Source organism: Haliotis cracherodii, unplaced genomic scaffold, assembly GCF_022045235.1.
Source record: "Haliotis cracherodii isolate W230 unplaced genomic scaffold, xgHalCrac1.p SCAF_15, whole genome shotgun sequence".
Classification (NCBI taxonomy): Eukaryota; Metazoa; Mollusca; class Gastropoda; order Lepetellida; family Haliotidae; genus Haliotis; species Haliotis cracherodii.
In genome coordinates, this window is record NW_027266270.1 from 22213325 (window position 1) to 22233758 (window position 20434).

Below are 20434 nucleotides of genomic sequence, written 5' to 3' on the forward strand. Positions count from 1 at the left end.
ATGCGTTACAATTCTAAGCAATACAAATGCTTGACTGGCAATATCAATTCTATAAGTTTTAATATCAGTTCTATCAGTTTTAATATCAGTTACATCAGTTTTAATATCACTTCCATCGGTTTTAATATCAGTTACATCAGTTTTAATATCACTTCCATCAGTTTTAATATCAGTTCCATCAGTTTTAATATCAGTTATATCAGTTTTACACGTGTGAAAGGAACCAGTGAGCTTTTCCAGTGGCGGATCCAGCATTATTAAAAGGGTGAGGTCGAAAATGTCTAAATCTTAACTCATGCAATGTTACGGCCACCAACATGCAACATTTGGTTTTTAAAAGGGTTGGGGTTCCGGACCCCCTGCAACACCCCCTCTGTATCAATCAACACCCCACCCCCTCGCATTACACCCTGCTGACCAAACCGCCCCCTAACCAGGACAAATGCAGACGACGTTTTGTCAGTGATTTTGTCAATGAGATAAAATAATTCTTGCCAATAACATGTTTTGTCCGCGCCCCCAGCGAACTGTCTGTTAAACCGGAAGGCTTGATGGAGCCAAACCTTACCGAGCCCGTCAGGATAAATATCCAAAATAGAAAAAAAAATCGTTTGCAAAGAGTTAATTACCTTGTTTGATGGTATGGCTTTGTAAGTCGGTGATTAAGTTCTAATGGTTAAGTGATCGTTAATGAGTTTAGATACATTTGTCAGCAAGCAGAGTGGAAAGAATGCGTTTCGGGATTTTAAAATAACCCACATATATATTTGCACCTGCGCAAAAGCGATTTTATAATAATGATCGAACCATAAATGATCGTTGATATTACCATCCAATGATGAAGAAATCAATTGATACTAGATCATATCTGCAAAAGATGACATGATATTACCTCTCTCAGTTTTGTCAATTGGAGCAAAAAATACCATTTATTCCATGCCAAAATAGCATCCACGTATTCCCTCTGTCTGAATCTGTGATGTAGGATACCTCGCTGGCCATGGAAACGTGAAGAGTGTGTCTTCTAGAACTAAAACAAATCACTTAACGTAATCGTCAGGATCAAAAAAAGACATGCGTTACGTCAGGAGTTAAACCATTCATCTAGGTACTTCTCTCGGGACATACCCTAAAGTAAAAAACTGGAAGACTGATAGCCCGTCCAACATCAAACCGCACTGTGTGCACCAAGTGAATGGTTAATCATTGATTGGTGAGCTTAATCCCCCGCCCGCAGGAGGCAAGATCTCCACCCGTTGAGAGCGGTGCTTTGGGCTGGGCCAGAAAGACTATTCGCTTAACGAATGATAAATAATAGCCATCGTAGAACCACTGCTGTTTTCGCCAATGCTTCGTCGCGTGGGCAGAAAACAAGAGCCGTCTCCCGGGTGCGTGGAATCTACGCAGGCGAATTAATATTCAAAACATCGTAGCGGGGCTAAGTTTTGGCGGCGGTTCGGGCGATAGTTGGATGAACATTTAAAAGTGCTTGTGTTCAAGGTTCGTCCATTTTGAGCGCGGTTGTAGCGAGGACGGCAAGCAGGACTGTGTGGACCTCACAATGATGCAACTCTACCATCTGTGTTGGCTTGGACTATTAGTAATCGTATATACCGGTAAGTGATAATCCTTGTAGCAACTGGCTTCTGTTTTGTTTGGATGATAGCACGAGGAACCTTATCTAGTTTCTTTTCTACATGTGTTTTGTTTGTGTGAATCCTTCTTTATCGAATATAATACGACCCGAAAAATTATTTGTTAAACACGGAAGCGGTGAGTTAAACACGTGAAGAGGTTGTCCCGTATTCTTAATATATTCTTCAAGCCTATTTTTTTCTAAATCGTAAGCATATTAATGTACATATTTTGTGTACTTTATGCTTATGTATATTATCTAACAAATATTAGTTTTTGCCACTTTTTAAAAGAAGCTTGTACGGAGAATCCTTATATTTCCCAGATTGCTCACAACATATATTGATTATCATATTGTCACATTTACATCATTCGCTCCGTGTGTAAGGTGTTGAGAGACTACGTTGAGCGACGAATTGATTATTACATATATTTGACAATATACCAACCCACGGAAACCCATATGAAAGAATAAATAATTGCGATATAGAGATTTCTGGAATACGGTATAAAATGTTTTCGTTCTAAAGCAAACCAAAATTATATGTGTTCGTGATTACCAGATCAATGTTTCCTTAACTGTGATTTGAAAGTTGTTGCCTAGCTAAAACGCAGATATATTGATCAGGAATTAACTTGACAAAAATAAAACAAACCAGTCCACGCTGTCCTAGAGAAATCAACGTTTATTTTCATGTACTTTTCATCATGGGGAATCGATAATAACTCTTCTTCATTTTTTTTGATAGTTTGAGCTGCAGAATAAGTTTTACAAGAAAAACATGCATAATCCGCTAGATACTAGTATTTGTATTATTTATTACCATATAGAAGGAGTAATATATACCTGCTTGTGTATGTCCGAGAATCAAGGAACACAGGTTCCAACGGGTATACAGTGATCCCGTGTTCAGTTTATTAACATACAGTAAACTACGGTTATAACGAACACGCTTATAACGAACTGACGAATATAACGAACTTACCGTTTTGGTCCCGTCTATTTGCTGCAGTTATGATGTATATATGCTTATAACGAACTACGGTTATAACGAACTAAAATTAGTAGTCCCTTTGAGTTCGTTATAACCCTAGTTTACTGTACATATCTTCTTGTTCTTCTTTAAATCAGGCAATATGGCGATATACTAACTTGATGCTGACTTATTTAAATTACATCAACAATAATTTCTAAAATGTTTAGCAGCTGCTCTGATTTGATTTCCCTATGTTCTCTAAAGATCAAACGTCAACGCCAGAGAATAACCAGTCTCGATTATCCGACGAAATTAATTCCATTGGGCGTGAAAGGCCAAATAGCGGTGAAAATGACATAAAAGGATTTCTGAAAATGAGTGATGACACCAGGAATTTCAACAACAGTAACTTCATATCAGTTAAAACTATTGTTTCAAAACTTTGTACCCGTTTTTATAGACTTGTTGCTTTTTGGTTTATATTTTTCGGCCTTAAACAATTGGAGGGCATGGAATCATGTAGTTATTCCTAAAAATATAGTTCATAAACTCTACAATAATGCATATTAACATATTAACGTTCTGTATATGTTAGCATGCCGCATATTTTCAGTTGAGTGAGTGAGTGAGTTGGGTTTAACGCCGCTTTTAACAGTATTCCAGTTATATCACGGCGTGTCTGCTTAATGTGGGAAGAAAGCCCGAAGTAATGCAGGTTATTTTCAGTTGAAACGACAACACGTATCAAACTTTGTTTCACTGTTTTTTTAACAGTAACTTAATGCGGCCGACAAGTTGAACAAATATAATCTGTTAATGGCAATAATTCTGAAATTAAAATCAGTTGTAACAATAATAAATTCCATTCGTTACATTCCTGTATTATAGTATTTAACACTAGTACATGTTTTGTTTAAAAAAAAAATACCCTTACCATATATATTTCATGGTTAAAAACCATCAGTATTATGATATCAGCTGTTTTCATGTGGTATTTTATTTACATAATCGAACATCAATCATTCACCGATGAAGCCTCAGCGAACTGTTGTTCTTCCTTCGAGAAAGTGATTGAAATGCTTATGCTGATTTGCGTCGACGTAATTGATATATTTAAATATATATATATTAAATTTCATTTCTCAAATGTAATATGGAGCTTAACACACGTCAGAATTCCGGTATCATGTTCTGAACTAATTACGTTTTCTCAAGTTTGAAAGGCTTCCTTAGAATTAAATAATGATGTCCTTGTCTGCAGTTCGGTATGACTGCTATGTCTACACATACAACAGGCGACGCCAGACCGGTCCACGTGTCATTCTGAATTACTGGCTAAGATGAACAAGATCAATGAATACGAACGCCGGCACATATATCGCGTCATCATAAGCATCAGTGACGTTTTCGCCGTTAAATATGCGTAGAGCCGAACGTTATCAGATTTGAGTTTGAGAAAAATCGTTAAACACGCATCAAGGTTGGTTAGATTGGTTTATTCGTATAGATTGTATATTTGATTAAGCATAAAGCAAGCTGTGGTCGTTGGCACCTCGACAGGAGGTGGCACTGACAGCTGATTGTGTTTATCAGATCATGAGTCCCACGTGATTAGTCTTAAAATACCTATTACTTTTTTAGTTCGTGGATAGACCAGTGGTATTTAGGATAAGTGAATAACAACGCCACTTAGACGTTTGAAGCGAGAATAGAATCTGAATAAAACTATTTTCGAAAGATGGTATTTTCATAGTTATTAGAAATCTCTGCTAAATGCAGAGTCCATTATATGATTCCGGGTTTATCATATCAACGTGTTAATGAATCACTATCAAATATTGATGACAACAGGTGTTTGCGAAAAGGTGAGCGTATCCTGCCCCACCGGTAGCAACCTCCAACACGTGCCTGGGGTAGTAAATTGTTCAAGTGAAAAACACGAGAACATATGGTACAAGTCAAAATAGGGAATTGCATAGGACATTATGTTTGTCCCTGACTCGTCAAATTTGTAATGTCTTCCACATGTCTAACATAAAACTCTTTGAGGCTGTACTAAATACCTTGATTGTTGTAACCCTGATCAAACAATTTTTGAGCTCGCAATGCGCTCTCTGAAATCGCCGTAGCAAGATGTAAGTGAAAAAATATTGTTAGATCTATTTATGATATTTTTGTCTCTCTAGATAGACGTATTTGTGTCTCTCTAGATATGTTTGTTATCATTTATCGAAATATGTGGGGGATTTATGAATACATACCAACAGCAAGAAAAAATCATTCCGTTCCTGTTGTGGACGAAAATACGCCTCTATGTGAAATATTCCATATGATGATGACGTCATCTGGCACATCATCAGAATATTTCATTTGTTTCCTCTCCGATATGCTATATATAAGAGGATTATTGTGTAGCGTGTTGATTATTTACGAAAAGAGCGTCGGAGTTGGAATTTCCCATGCGAGAGAAAGGTAAATACGTGACACAATTATCATAAATATCAGAATATACGGATAAAAGCTGAGGAGAAAAAGTAAATATACCGAGTTTGTTTTTTATGCGAGCAAAATTGAAAGAACTAAATTTGGTGTAAAAATAAATTGGTTCAATGAAGACTGGAGTCAGAAATGTATTTGTATCCACATGACCATGTTTGAAATTGTGTAAATTCGTGAAAAAAGGTAATTTATTGATTTTTACAAATACGATTCCAATCTACTGTGTATTATGCGAAATGTTTATTTTTTTAATTTAAAAGTTTCAAATTAAAGTACATCTAATAAAAATACAACCATGTAGAACAAATATTTGCGTGATGAATAAGCGCCAGTACAGTTCATTTTTTGGATATAGCTGAATATATTTTCAATTGAAAATAAAATATGCGATAAAATCAACTAAAAGGTTTCTTTTGCTTCTTATTTTATTTATCAATATTCACACTTTATATTTAACTGTAGTGAAGAAATAGTGTTATTTGTATTGAAACTCGCACCGAGAATGTAAGAGGGTCAACATGACGTCAACAATGATACGCCGTGACGTCATTGAACATTAAGAGATAATGCTAGGACGTCAACAGTGGTATTTGCTTTCTGTTAACAATGACGTTGAGCGTTCAAAAAAATGTATGCATTTAAAGTGTAATCCTACAAATATTAGTTTGTGACGTTGTGGACCACAGATGCCGTCATATCGTTGTGTTACCAATGGAGGAATGTGACGTCATATCGCAATAACCAGTCGTTGAAATGCGTATGTTCAAACATGAGAAGGTTTTGCACCCAATCTTAATTCCCTTACGTTCAATATTGAACTGTCTGAAGCTATGATCATTTTATCGCCTTTAGCCACACGAACAAAGGTTTAACTAAATGGAATTGCTGAAACTAGTTTCAGTTGTTTAAGGATCATTAAATACAATTGGACATGCACAGTACATGTAACGAGTTAAAGCACACTAAAATTTGTCATATCACTATGGTTAATCTGTCATGGCGTTAAACGTCGCGTTCAAGAATATTGCACTTATGCACACGTCTGTGTGTGGCTGCTTGTACTTATCCGGACTAATGCCGATTTTATAGAGCTAGCCCACTGAGATACCATGCTGCAGTTTAACATGAATACCCCACTCAGACACAGTGTTACTGACTCCGAGCCGACCAGTCCTTGTTTTAGCCCTTTAATGCCGAGCGCCAGGCAGGGTAAGGACAAGTACCATCTTATTACGTCTTATGGTATGACGCGGCCCGGGATCGAACCCGGACCTTCCGCTCTCCGGGCGGACGATCTACCTCAAGACCACAGAGACGGCCCCATATAAAAGTTATTAAATATGAACATATGAATTAGAACATGCATGTTTTGGATTGATAACACCAGTGAATGCACCTGTAAGGCTAGAATGTCTTAAAAAGACAAATTTAGACGGGTTTTTTAGTATTCTTAAAAAATATTTTAACATGAATCTTTGACCCAAGCTAATTTTATTAAGAGATGTAGGCAACGGCAGTGCAAACCCATGGTGCAAACTCATCTTGGATCATAGTTAAAGGTTCCCTTGAAGTTGGAGCAATCGGACTTTTTCACTCATTTAGGACATTCTTATGTATTTGATCATGACAGAAGTCCAGGTGTAAGAAATCATAAAGGCTGTTGTCAGATAATTCTCTTACCAGTATCTCAAAGGTTTAACGTTACATTTCCAGTGAGCCGTAAAAGGCCCGAATCTTTTCTATCTCATATATGTCCCCAGGAAACCCGAGTAGGATTTGTTTGGTTTGTTTAACGCCGCACCGCCTCCGTGGTCTAGTGGTAGAGCGTCCGCCCGGAGAGCGGAGGGCCAGGTTTTCGATCCCCGACCGCGACATACCAAAAGACGTTAAAAGATGGTACTTGTTGTTACCCTGTCTGGCGCTCGGCATTAAAGGGCTAAAACAAGGACTGGTTGGCTCGGAGTCAGTATACTGTGTCTGAGTGGGGTATTCATGTTAAACTGCGGCGTGGCATCTCAGTGGGCAATCACTATAAATCGGGTTCAGTCCGGACTGGTACAAGCAGCCACACACACACGTGCATGCACGTCGCCATGTAAGTACAATAATCTTGGACGCGACGTTAAACCCCATTTCACCTCACCTCACCTGTTTAACACCGCGCTCAGCAATATTCCAGCTATATGACGGCGGTCTGTAAATAATCGAGTCTGGACGCCATGAAGATCGATCTACGCAATTGGGATACGATGACATACATCAACCAAGTCAGCGAGCCTGTCCACCCGATCCCGTTTGTCGCCTCTTACGGCAAGCGTGGGTTGCTAAAAACCTTTTGTAACCCGGATCTTCACGGGTGAATAGGTCTACGTCACTCTTCTTCTGTCGTAACTAAATTTGAAGGTCTGTGACTTGGTTTATTGCGAGTCCTCGTACCAAATACAGCATTGCTCATGGTATCAATCACTAGTCTGTCTTCCCCTTGTTCGTATATTTATAGGCTCGTCACGGAAGTAAGCACTGTATCAAGCTTGTCGTTTAACCTGACCAAGTAAATGGTTGAATGCTTTATCACGGCCGTCTGTATTTAATTGACCCTGGGCCAGACAAACCAGTGGTTGATACCATGAGCTCACAACTAAATGGCATTAATGATTGGACTTCATTGTAGTGCGTTTAGTTGAATACCTATTTAAAGATAACTCTCCCATGCCCCTGGAAGGGTCGCGTGTGAAGCTTTATTGTGGCTATGGTGTTCGTGACTGGGTTATGCTCCTTGAGTGAGTGAGTATGGTTTTACGCCGCTTTTAGCAATATTCCAGCAATATCACGGCGGGGGACATCAGGAATGGGCTTCACACATTGTACCCACGTCGGGAATCGATCCCGGGTCTTTGGCGTTATGCTCCTTGAGGCAGGTTCGGCGCTAGTGTCTGCGCACGATGTATCACAGCAGCCGACCAGGCATCTTACACCCTTGATACAAACACCTCACAACGACTTTTATCGTCTAATGGCTTGTGTAATCGGTACGATAAACCAATCCGGTATCACGATCCGATAAATATGCAAATGAGATCTCCTAGCAGTAAATACTTTCAAGTTCCTTACATCGATGAAATCCTTCTTCCTCAATAATCTTTTGATGAACGTTCTCAATATGCTAAGATAGGGGTTCTCCAATGTGTTGCCGTGTTTCTGTTGACAAAAATAGCTGCAAGTCATTTGGCACGATATGATGAATTGGCTGATTAACTCAAACATCGTATTCACACGCGGGTTATAAATGTATTTCATTGAGTGAAATTACGTCATCCGTTATTTTCAGAATGACGTTATATGATGAAGAGATTATTACATTCGTGTTTCCGCATCGTAAATATCCTGTACTATAAATATAGCTCTGTTCTGCAAGTTGTCTGCAAACATTCAATATTGCTGCACTGCAAGATGTGGGAAAACACCCAATAGCGCTGCGATGCAAGATGTGGAGAAACACCCAATAGCGCCGCGATGCAAGATGTGGGGAAACACCCAATAGTACTACACTCCAAGATGTGGGGAAACATCCAATAGAGCTGCACTGCAAGATGTGGGGAAACACCCAATAGCGCTGCGATGCAAGATGTGGGGAAACACCCAATAGCGCCGCGATGCAAGATGTGGGGAAACACCCAATAGTACTACACTGCAAGATGTGGGGAAACACCCAATAGCGCTGCGATGCAAGATGTGGGGAAACACCCAATAGCGCTGCTATGCAAGATGTGGGGAAACACCCAATAGCGCTGCGATGCAAGATGTGGGGAAACACCCAATAGCGCCGCACTGCAAGATGTGGGGAAACACCCAATAGCGCTGCACTGCAAGATGTGGGGAAACACCCAATAGTGCTGCACTGCAAGATGTTGGGAAACACCCAATAGCGCTGCACTCCAAGATGTGGGGAAACACCCAATAGCGCTGCACTTCAAGATGTGGGGAAACACCCAATAGCGCTGCACTTCAAGATGTGGGGAAACACCCAATAGCGCTGCACTCCAAGATGTGGGGAAACACCCAATAGCGCTGCACTCCAAGATTTGGGGAAACACTCAATAGCGCTGCACTCCAAGATGTGGGGAAACACCCAATAGCGCTGCACTCCAAGATGTGGGGAAACACCCAATAGCGCTGCACTCCAAGATGTGGGGAAACACCCAATAGCGCTGCACTCCAAGATGTGGGGAAACACCCAATAGCGCTGCACTCCAAGATGTGGGGAAACACCCAATAGCGCTGCACTCCAAGATGTGGGGAAACACCCAATAGCGCTGCACTCCAAGTTGTGGGGAAACACCCAATAGCGCTGCACTCCAAGATGTGGGGAAACACCCAATAGTGCTGCACTTCAAGATGTGGGGAAACACCCAATAGCGCTGCACTCCAAGATGTGGGGAAACACCCAATAGTGCTGCACTTCAAGATGTGGGGAAACACCCAATAGCGCTGCACTTCAAGATGTGGGGAAACACCCAATAGCGCTGCACTCCAAGTTGTGGGGAAACACCCAATAGCGCTGCACTCCAAGATGTGGGGAAACACCCAATAGTGCTGCACTTCAAGATGTGGGGAAACACCCAATAGCGCTGCACTCCAAGATGTGGGGAAACACCCAATAGCGCTGCACTTCAAGATGTGGGGAAACACCCAAAAGCGCTGCACTTCAAGATGTGGGGAAACACCCAATAGCGCTGCACTTCAAGATGTGGGGAAACACCCAATAGCGCTGCACTTCAAGATGTGGGGAAACACCCAATAGCGCTGCACTTCAAGATGTGGGGAAACACCCAATAGCGCTGCACTTCAAGATGTGGGGAAACACCCAATAGCGCTGCACTTCAAGATGTGGGGATCATTTCCGCTAATCAATGTTGTTTAACACAATTGTTTTGTTACCTTGCAGGGAATAACAATGTATGGCACATGTAAAGAAATTTAAAGAAAGGTAAAAAAAAGAATCATGGAGGTTTTAACCGACATCAGAAAAAACATATTTTGAATCCATTTTGCATGTTTTGTAAGTCAATAATTTTGCAGCTATCTAATCTTAGAGTGTCACTGCGAAATTCTTTAACTAATGTGCCTGTTAATATTATCCGACTACCGTGCTAGTGATGTCATTATCAAAGTAAACTGTATGAAATCTCTTCACACCGTTGCGACAGCCCGTGTTCTGTTATGTTATGATAAGGATGTAGCAAGGACTTGACGTTGTTGCCACAGCCAACAATATAATCATTCCAGCCTTTTCCTTTCGCAACAAACACAGTCAACAACAAACTAGTAACGGCTAATACCCAGATTTGGCAGTTGCTTACAGAATCATGGCGGAACTGCGAAACACCTTTCTTCGGCCACACGTGCAGTCGGTCAAAGTGCATCAATGAACCAGTGGTTGATAGCATGACTATCTGTCGATGCCGTCAGGGTATGATGACACACATTCAACCAGGTCACGCCAGGTGACTATAGCGTTCGTTTGTCATGCTCGCAGAGCCGGGTTCGATTCTCCACATTGGTGTGTTGTGTGAAGTTCATTTCTGGTGTCCCCCGCCGGGATATTGCTAAAGCGGCATAAAACCGAACTCACTCATATCAGTCTTTTTTTACGACAAATATTCGGAACTGGACACCTATACTGCCTGGAATCCCCGTGGTTGCAGCTATATGAGATCCAATTCAGGCTCTTAACGCTCATGTTCACATCTATTAACATTCCAGATATCGCGAATGGATTGCATATGCCCCCTTAGCTTCGTTATAACGAGGATGTGGCTCATTGAAGGGGAACATTCAGTAGCTCTTTTTCTTGGACAATTGGACAATTTCCTCTGATATGTTAATTTAATTATTTGAATTCGTCAGATGTATCAGCGAGACATTGGAGTTAATTAACGCTAGAGCCGCCAATAGCGGGAAATGTCGGAGGAAAAAAATATTTTTGAAGAGCAGCATAGTTTTTTACATGCCTGATATAAACGAATCAGATACTAGACATCGGGGAGATGCACATTTATATTCTATAACTCCTACACTTATGAAACCTAGATAGAGGTGAAATACACCTTCTTGCGAAATAAAGTTCACTTTCATAACGTCTCATTTCTTATCGCGAACTCCAACCCTATAATGTTATAATAATCTGCGTTTGATTATTCCGTTTCCGATTCTGAACAAGTTCGTTCTACTACAAAGTTGCATTTTATATGAAACCCAAATGTCAACTTCACATTGCCGTCTGTGGCACTCCATGTGCTATATTGTAAACAACGATTTTGTTTTTCAATTGGTTATAATAAACCAGATTCGTTTATGCGGCTTTATTGGTGGCAAGGAGGATAATTCACTTCTAAAAAACAAATATGAAGTTCAGTGCAGCTTTGGACTGCAGAGGTACTGGATTACTGCAAAGTATTTGTCATAAAACAGACGGACAACATAAATCAGCATCATTGTGCCATATCATTTGTGCAGATGAGTAGAAAATAAGTATCTGATGACAACAATCTGTACACTGTTGGTTACACTCCATTTTGTGCTACTTACCGAACAACTTATGTTGCCCCACATGGGCCTCTGCTGGCGCTTGAGATTCTAAGGACATATTTTAAAACACATTTTATTCAAACTGCTAGAAGGGGCCAAGTTGGCAGACAACTTTTTTCAGCTACTTGACTAAACGGGTACAATAATATACCTGGGTTCGAAAAAAAAGAAGAAAACTGAATCAAAGGATGATCACAGCTTTGATAGAAAGCACATCTGACTCGGCACAGTCTATTTATATCCGTTGTAAACGGCATCCAGAAATAGATTCGGTGTTATCCATGTGCTGCACACGTATCAGCGGCGCTTCCTGTTCTCACACGAGACCTTCTGTGTCGCTTCAAGCACGATGTCACTGCAATCATTTAAATATTTAAGTCATTTAAAACATGATAATGTATACATAGATAAGAGTTTAAAATAGCATTGCAAAAACGCAGCATTCACTGATTCTATAAACATCAATATGTGTATTAAGAAGCAACAAGCTTCGTTGTTGGTATTTGTAGTAAAAACAAATTTGCCCTAGCTGCTATCTACATGCAAGTACCTATTTTGTAATGATTATTGCATGCTGCCAGATAAAATCTTCCTGAGGCAAGGGTGTTAACTGAATGTTAATGCACAGTTTCCTCTCTTAACGAACTAGGCAATAATTTCTGGGCTCGATCGTAGCGCCACCAGTGGCTTTTACGGGTTATGTCCCTTCTTTGTCCTCCCTATTGACCAATCAGGTTCCACCAGTCATATCACTTGCATTAGCTTCAAACAAAATGGCGACGCCAAGTTAAGACGACCTTATCGATATTCAAAATCTATATTGTCATAAAACGGGTCTCACTTGCGAAGTGCATCAAAGCACGTGAGCACGTTGACTAAAGAAAATTTTAAAAAATTGAAAAGTATCTTTTGAGGCCGACTTGGCGGTACACATGCTTTGCAAATCCTGCAAGCGACCGAAATGTGCACGGCAGTTTACGAATTGGATGTCGATTTTGTTAGGCGATTTTGATTGGACTTTGCATAGACACGTTAGTCCAGCCAACATATAACTCCACAACTCCAGCCTAGTTCGCCAAGGGTGGAAACTGGACTTTTATAGTCAGTTAACTCATTTGCCTCGGGAAGATGCCAGATAGTTGCGACTGCAATACGGTTGCATGCTCTTGGATTAAACGTAAAATACTCACATTACGTTTTTAAGTGTCATAGTTAAGGATTCATTTTCCAATCACGATTATGTCAGGTACGCATCAAAGATAGTTCCTTGCATACTATTTTTAGCATCAACAAAATAAATAAAAGCAGTTTATTCAAGATTCTGTTTCCCGGAACTAAAACAGCATTTACTTTGTCTTAACTCTTTAGTATTTCATTACTTGACATCCTTGTCATAATTCACATCACATGCAATCATCTTTATGAATCATAATGAGTGCATAGCAGAGATAATCAATATTTCAAAAACCGAAACCACGTAAATAACAAATTATTGACCAAATCAGACAAAAAAAAGACAGCGTTGACGTCAATCCGACAGTAATCAGAAAAAATATCTTTTAATAATGATAAAATGATAAACAATATTTGACCTTTAAATATGAGGCTTTGCCGCGTGCTGCATATGTCGAGAACGCTCTAAATGATGGCAAATACACGACGATAAATCTCACCAAATGATCACCATTTTAACGGTGGTCTTAACCAGGCCAATTACCCGTGTCCAATATCCGCTGAAACACGGCTAGTTTTCCCAACAGTATTAGGAAGGCTAGCCTCGCTCAACTTGGCAACAATACACTCGCTAATTCGACCTTAAGTAATGCTGATACGCTAAATTTGCAGGAAACTCCCACAGACAAATAAATACTACTAAATTGGAATGTAATAGATGGTTTGGGAGATGCGAGACATTTAAGGATGTTTTTTTTCAATCCACTTAAGGTGGTTCTTTCTTACTGCATGATCTCTGTCGCGTTATATCGAGGGTGTTATATGGGATAAAAGTACATTTTACATAGGCAGCCCTGGTCTAAGGCAGTACACCAAAATAAACATGATAAACGTATAAACATAGTATTGTGCCTCACCATTTTAGTTTAGTCTGTTTTTTTTAAGGGCATAGGTGGTCCAATCATTTGAGGCGCCAAAATTAGCAGTGCAGAATAGCGTCCCTTTGGCACACCAGAATCCTGTGATCGCCCTGATTTTGCCAATAGTCCCGTCCAAAGTCCAATATCCCGTCGCAGGATACCAGGAGTCGGCTCAACACATTATTTAACCCATAAATCGAACCCACACCTACGAAATTACCAGCGAGCGCTTAAACCACTGGACTATCTCACCGCGCCCACAACGCTCTGAACAATTTCAGAATATTTTAATTTAATTCACGTTTTAAAATTGATATCAAAATGCAAAAGAAATATTTAATCATCATACAATTTACTTTAATCAAAATTCATTACGAATCAGAAAAAAATATTTTAAACCAATTTCCCTTGCTCCTTTGCTTCAAAAGATCGCTAACAATCGTCGATATAGCAACACAGCAACACTCATCAATACTGAATTTATCACCATTCTCATAATACAACGAAAGTCATTCCGCCCAAAGAGCATTGTTAATTCATTAAACCTGCATCAAGTACTCTGTAGGAGTTACAGCACATGGTGTAAGAGATATTGTCCAGTCTGGGGGTTACCAGGTAGCACAAAGTGGCCCCTGCAAATCAATTCTATCAACATGCAGTCGTCTGGCCTGATTTGTCGTTAATTACAGATACGGCACTGTCAACACCAGACTTGACGACAGGTTGGCTGTTAAAGTGTGTACATATTGAACCATCAATCATTGTCGTAGAATCACTGGACATGCTGAACGGATATCACACAAAGCATTGATTGTAACGTCTTAATTACGATTTCCCTTACTTTCTGTGAACGCCAAATCCTCCCACTGTTTGATTGTGTTGTAACAATCATTAAGGCAAACGGTGTACAATTAATTTTCGTTTAAGTTGACAGATATGTGTAGTTAGTTATCGCGCCTTCAAATCCACTTTGACGCAGAAAGCACTTAAATAAACCCAAAGTTGAGCGGAATATTAAGTATTTGAACACGATTTAAAGTTAGTTTTATTAGGGCAGAACATGCTTACCCTTTTCGCGAACACCTGCTTTCTTCACAGTTTTTCAGCGATCCTTCAAATAGTTTTCACCGTTATTTTGCCTTTCACGCCCAATGGGATCTGTTTCGGGGATAGTTTCGGGGATATTCTCAACGTTGACCTTCAATTTTATACGTCAAGAATGCTGCTCACATTTTGCTGAGGGTCAACGTTCATGACAACTATCAATCATGCATGTTGCACTCTATTTTATGTTTTATATAATAAATTAATGAATCCGTTGGGAGAATCTGTGCGACTTTAACATACGCAAAAAGATGGAATGAAATGACGATTGGGGTGATGGTGACTGTGTGAGACCTTCTTTACACTATGTCGTACACAATAATAATAATAATAATAATAATAATAATAATAGAATTGTTTTGTGTTTTCTAAAACGAGCCATGGATGTGGGACGTAATCTCAATATCGGTGTTGATTTTGTTCATGGTTCTGTACTACTGGACGGTCCAGAAATGAGTGTCAACCAAGCGAAGTACAATATCAAATCGGCCCAGACTCAGTTTTTCAAGGAGAGGCTTTCTGAACGACCACTGCATTGAGTTTATGTGCAGTGTGTTGAAAGGTTCAGCAATCCTGCAGAGTTCTTCGCTTGGATGAAGTCGTCTGGCCTGAAAAGTGAAACAGAAGGATTTCTGTTTGCTGCTCAGGACCAGTCACTTCCCACTTGAAACCAATGTGTGATTTTGCATCAAAATGTGAACATGAAATGTAGATTATACAATGAATTTAATGAGACTGTCCAACACATTATGAGTGGACGCCCAGCTTTGGCACAGACACAGTATCTTAAGTGACATGATGGGGTGGCGCGATCATTTTATTACCGTCTTCGCAATTCTTGTGGTTCTGACACAGAGGTCCATCCATGGTACGACCCGTAATATGTACAGGGCGTCATGGGAAATATCAAATACAAAATTCTTTGGAATAGGTCATTTACAGCCAATAAACCTGATCTTGAACTTTCTGTCCCCTTTGACACTAATATGTTTGACAAGATTGAGGAAAAACATGGCAAATATGCGGACCTCGCTTTCAAAATGTCACGCTTGCATCCTAAGTACCAAGTTGTCCGACTCCCCATTGTTATCGGTGCCTTAGGTTTAGTACCTCCCAATCTGTTGACTGACATTGGGAGAGTCCTCGGGTTTGCTACCCGGAATACAGCCCTTCTGACAATCTGGGTAATGCAGAAGGCTGCAGTGTTGGGGAGTCTTCACATTCTCCGAAAAGTTCTGAGTGGGTTTGACTAGGTAGCGCTTCCTGGGAGAAGTCCCATTCGCTGTCTGGGTTGCGTGTAGAGGGGGCAAGGACCCTGAGCTGATGATGAGCCTTAACAGCCTGACTGTGCCAGGATCACCCAAAACCCCTTTGCTTTATTTTTTATTTTAATAATAATAATAATAATGATAGTGATAGTAATCATAATCTATCGGCCTTCGTGATATAGTTGGAATAACCCAGCTTCAGCTTGTCACCGCATCTGTCTTTAATACATTGCAGAATTTCTGCTGTGTTCCATCTGAACGATGCTGGCTTTACGACGTCACCATGTATGGCGTACTAGTCCCAATATAAATGAGACGAGGTTAGCTGGTATTTAACACCGGTGCCGATAAGGTTTAAGCATTATAGCATATATTTACCCAAGGTAGAGTGAGTGAGTGAGTGAGTTGGGTTTAACGCCGCTTTTAACAATATTCCAGATATTGGAATTCCAGTTATTGTCAGCTTAATGTGGGAGGAAAGCCCAAAGTGATGCAGGTCTCAGACGTTTACCACTTCGGTGAAACCCACGGTCACGGGTATGGTGCTGACAAACCTAGAAACATAATCGGGGCGAACCGTGATTCGAACCCACAATCATAGGTTTCTGGTGTGCCCAAGGGACGCAACTCTGCACAGCGAATCGCAGCGCCTTAGACGACAGGGCCACCCTCACGCAGGGGGATACCAGAAATATGCCTCACACATTGTACCAATGTGGGCAATGAAACCCGGATCTTCGGCGTGACGAGCGAATGCTTTAACCGCTAGACTACCCCATCGCCCTGAAGTGTATAGGGTATTAAATATAGGTTTGACATATATTGCCGCACTTAATAAAGGGTCATTTTAAAAGTGTTATACAACAGTCATGCTTATCATTGTTATCTTAATTTGTATATCAATTCGAAGATTTTAGTTTGGAAAGTTACTGAATCCTTGTGTTTTCTTACAGGAAGCTGCTACGCCGCAGCAAGTGATGACGAAAGTGAGGCTGAGACTAGTCATACGAGAGTGAGGCGGAACGGCTGGAGCATGTACAGACTGGGCAGAGGTCTACAGATGCTCAGGTTGGGTAAGAGAGGATTGCCTATGATTCGACTGGGCAGAACACCATCCAGCGACAGCGCACTAACACCTGAAGAAATACGATACCTACTGACTTCCATAATGGACGACTCTAAGACTTTGTCCAGTCGACAAGTCCCGGTGCCAAGGTACGGCAAGGACCTAGACTACCAGACGGCTTACGAACAAAGTCTTGGCGATGAAGAGGACGAGAAAATTATGCGACGTTCAGCGAGTCCCCTCGAAATAGATGAGGGTGTTCCCCGGCTGCGCCCAGCTCCCCGAGGAGGTCGTTTCCGCCGGTCTGTCCTCTCGCAGTTCACGAGACTTTCCGAGAAACTCAAGGAATTACAGAATCGCGAGAGAGCGGTGGCTCTTCCAAGGATTGGACGCTTTTCAAAGGAAAGGGCAGTGCCTATCCCAAGAATTGGCTGAAGTAGACGTGTACACGAACATGATTCTGAGGGTGCATTTGATGTATGTAATATTAGTCTCCAGCTCAGTGAACAAACGATACTCACACCGCGATATTATAAAGTACATCGCTCATAAACCATTCGTTATGCATATGCATATGTTATCTTTTCTTTCAAAGTATTTTCTTGCACTGAATAAGTCACAATCACAAAGTTCTTTTGTAGATATGGTTAATTTCCAGGTGCCAAACTCTACAGTACCCCAACCGAGCGAAGAGACATAGGTTGAATCAATGTTAGAGAAACTCTAGAGTTTTTATCATGAACGATTTTCCTTTCGTGAAATGAAACTCAAAGGAAACATTTTCTGAATGTGAATAAAAAAAATGTATTTTCATTCTGTTTTGCTGTAATTGTTTCGTTCGGACAACGGTCAGTGCGTTTGCCTGATATTTTGGCGATCACCTTTAAGTGATAAAATGACCAATGGCCAGTGATTACTGGACTTTGGCCACTTACTCCTCTCAAGACCATCTTTCCATTTTATAGACAGAACATTTCCTATGTAGTTTCGGAGCGGTCGGGTAGCCTAATGGTTAAAGCGTTCGCTCGTCCCCGAAGACCCGGGTTCGATTCCCGACGTGGGTGCAATGTGTGAAGGGCCATTTCTGGTGCCCCCCCCCCCGCCGTGATATTACTGGAATATTGCTAAAAGCGACGTAAAACAATACTCACTCACTCCCATGTAGTTTCATTTGTTAATACCTGGCCACAAAGTTACATGCTCAGCAACGGCGCCATGCACAGAACTCGTTGGAACAACACGTTTCTGCCTTGAATGTTTCACATAATACACTATATACTACGCACATGATAGATTAACTATAGTCAAATGAAAACATCGGGTATTCTTTAAATTCTTTTGAGAAGTATATATCTTCTAAAATAACCAGGGGCGGTCGGGTAGCCTAGGGATTAAAGCGTTCGCTCGTCACGCCGAAGACCCGGTTTCGATTTCCGACATTGGTACAATGTGTGAAGCCCATTTCTGCTGTCCCCCGCCGTGATATTGCTGGTATATTGCTAAAAGCGGCGTTAAACCATACTCACTCTGATATAACCAATATTACACAAGGAAGACCACACGTGGGTACACTATATCAATCCACCATATTCTTCCTCATCACTCACAGTGTTGTTACAGGAATACATACACATCTTGAAAGCAACTGTATGGTAAATTAACTTTATCGTATCATTATATATCAAGAATGAAGCTCGTATTTTAAAAATGAATCTTTCAAATATATGAACAAAGTTGGGCTCTTTACATGTGGATTGCTTTGGTAATAACAAAATCTTCTGAAAAAAATATACTTTAAAAGTTTTAATATATGACAAGGTTAAACAAGATATCCCGATAAAAATACATCTGCAATTTTTGTGATGTATACCTGCATACCTATGTTTTTTTGTTTTGTAAATTTCTGATACCTATGTGTTTATGTTTGTTAATATCTGATAAAGAACTGCCATGAAAAAACAAATATACAATTTATAATTGGATTTTGACCAATCAATTAGGCTGAATGTCTGGTGTCTTTGAACCAACACAAACTGATCATGATAATAACTGCTTTACTGATTACCTCAGTATCGAATAACCATTTGTTGTTTGTTTTAATTTTTAACCACTAATTATAGGTATACTTTCCTTTGCCAGGCAGTTTACTTTCGAGTTTTAAAAGATTGTTAACCACATGGAAGCATGTTTACTGTAGCTCTTAACACACCCTTCATCATTGATCGACGCGCCTCATTTCTGGTGTGCAAACAGATTCCTTTAGCTCCGCACAGCATTATCTCGTTCGCTTCTCAGATCGCAATGATTGTGTCATGCACTACAATAATAGGATAATAACTAATATTTTTGGATTTGTTCTCTCATTATAGAACTTGGTCAAAATAATAAAATCTTTGGAAATCTGATCTTGCACCCAAAATACTCAGGGAATAATCACACGGCGTTTCGAATTCTCTGACGTGTACGTTTCAACATTATTTACGAAGGGGGGGTGGGGGGGGGGGGGGGGGTGGGGGGGGTGGGGGGGGTGGGGGTGGTGATCTGTAATTCCGACATGTTACTCTGTTACACGTTCCTTTCCAGAACAATTTGAAGCATGTGCATATTCCGATCTAGTAGAAACACCAACTCAGTCAAGGTGGTGAGCTACATGACAATTATGGTTATTTAAATATTGCTACAAAATTTATCACGTAACATGGGTTCGAATCCCAGGATCAGCCCTATTCTGTTTCTAGGTTTGTCAGCACCAAACTGGAAAAAACGTCTAAGACCTGCGTTACTATGGACTTTCCTCCCACATCAAGTCAGGCCGTGGTTTGAATGAAATACTGTTCACAGTGGCGTTATCCCAATTTATCCACTCTTCTTTATCAACACATGAAATATAAAACTAGCAATATATTTACACACGACATCAATTGTATTTAAGACAAGCGTTTATCAAAGACATTTCGTTACATTAATAAGGGACGTCTGCACTTGATTGGTAGACTGGTTCTAAGGTAAGCATACGCGGCAAAACTCGGCGACACCAAGCATTACTCGACTTATACAAACACTTGATGGCGCTTTATTGGTTGTTTTGTGTTCAATCATTAAAGCAATATTTCAGCATTTTCCCCACAAATCTATTGTCTCTTCAACATACAACATTGTGTTTTGCGACACGGTGATGCCGCCAAGCAAGGTTTTCTTGATGAC

General features: G+C 40.4%; 1 protein-coding gene across 1 annotated transcript; it reads left to right on the plus strand.

Annotated features, from left to right (window-relative positions):
• Positions 1 to 1332: 1332 nt before the first annotated feature.
• On the plus strand, positions 1333 to 18029 carry LOC139462382 (myomodulin neuropeptides 2-like). Its single transcript, XM_071244060.1, has 2 exons — positions 1333 to 1616; positions 17118 to 18029. Exons 1-2 carry the CDS (start codon positions 1562 to 1564, stop codon positions 17663 to 17665), a joined length of 603 nt encoding a protein of 200 aa, XP_071100161.1. The 5' UTR covers positions 1333 to 1561; the 3' UTR covers positions 17666 to 18029.
• The last annotated feature ends 2405 nt before the right edge of the window (positions 18030 to 20434 follow it).

What these genes read in the sequence shown, in the direction of transcription:
- LOC139462382 (XM_071244060.1), top strand. Translation starts at nt 1,562, where the DNA reads ATGATGCAACTCTACCATCTGTGTTGGCTTGGACTATTAGTAATCGTA. An exon ending in ATTAGTAATCGTATATACCG is followed by an intron (nt 1,617 to 17,117) that starts GTAAGTGATAAT and finishes GTTTTCTTACAG; the next exon opens with GAAGCTGCTACGCCGCAGCA.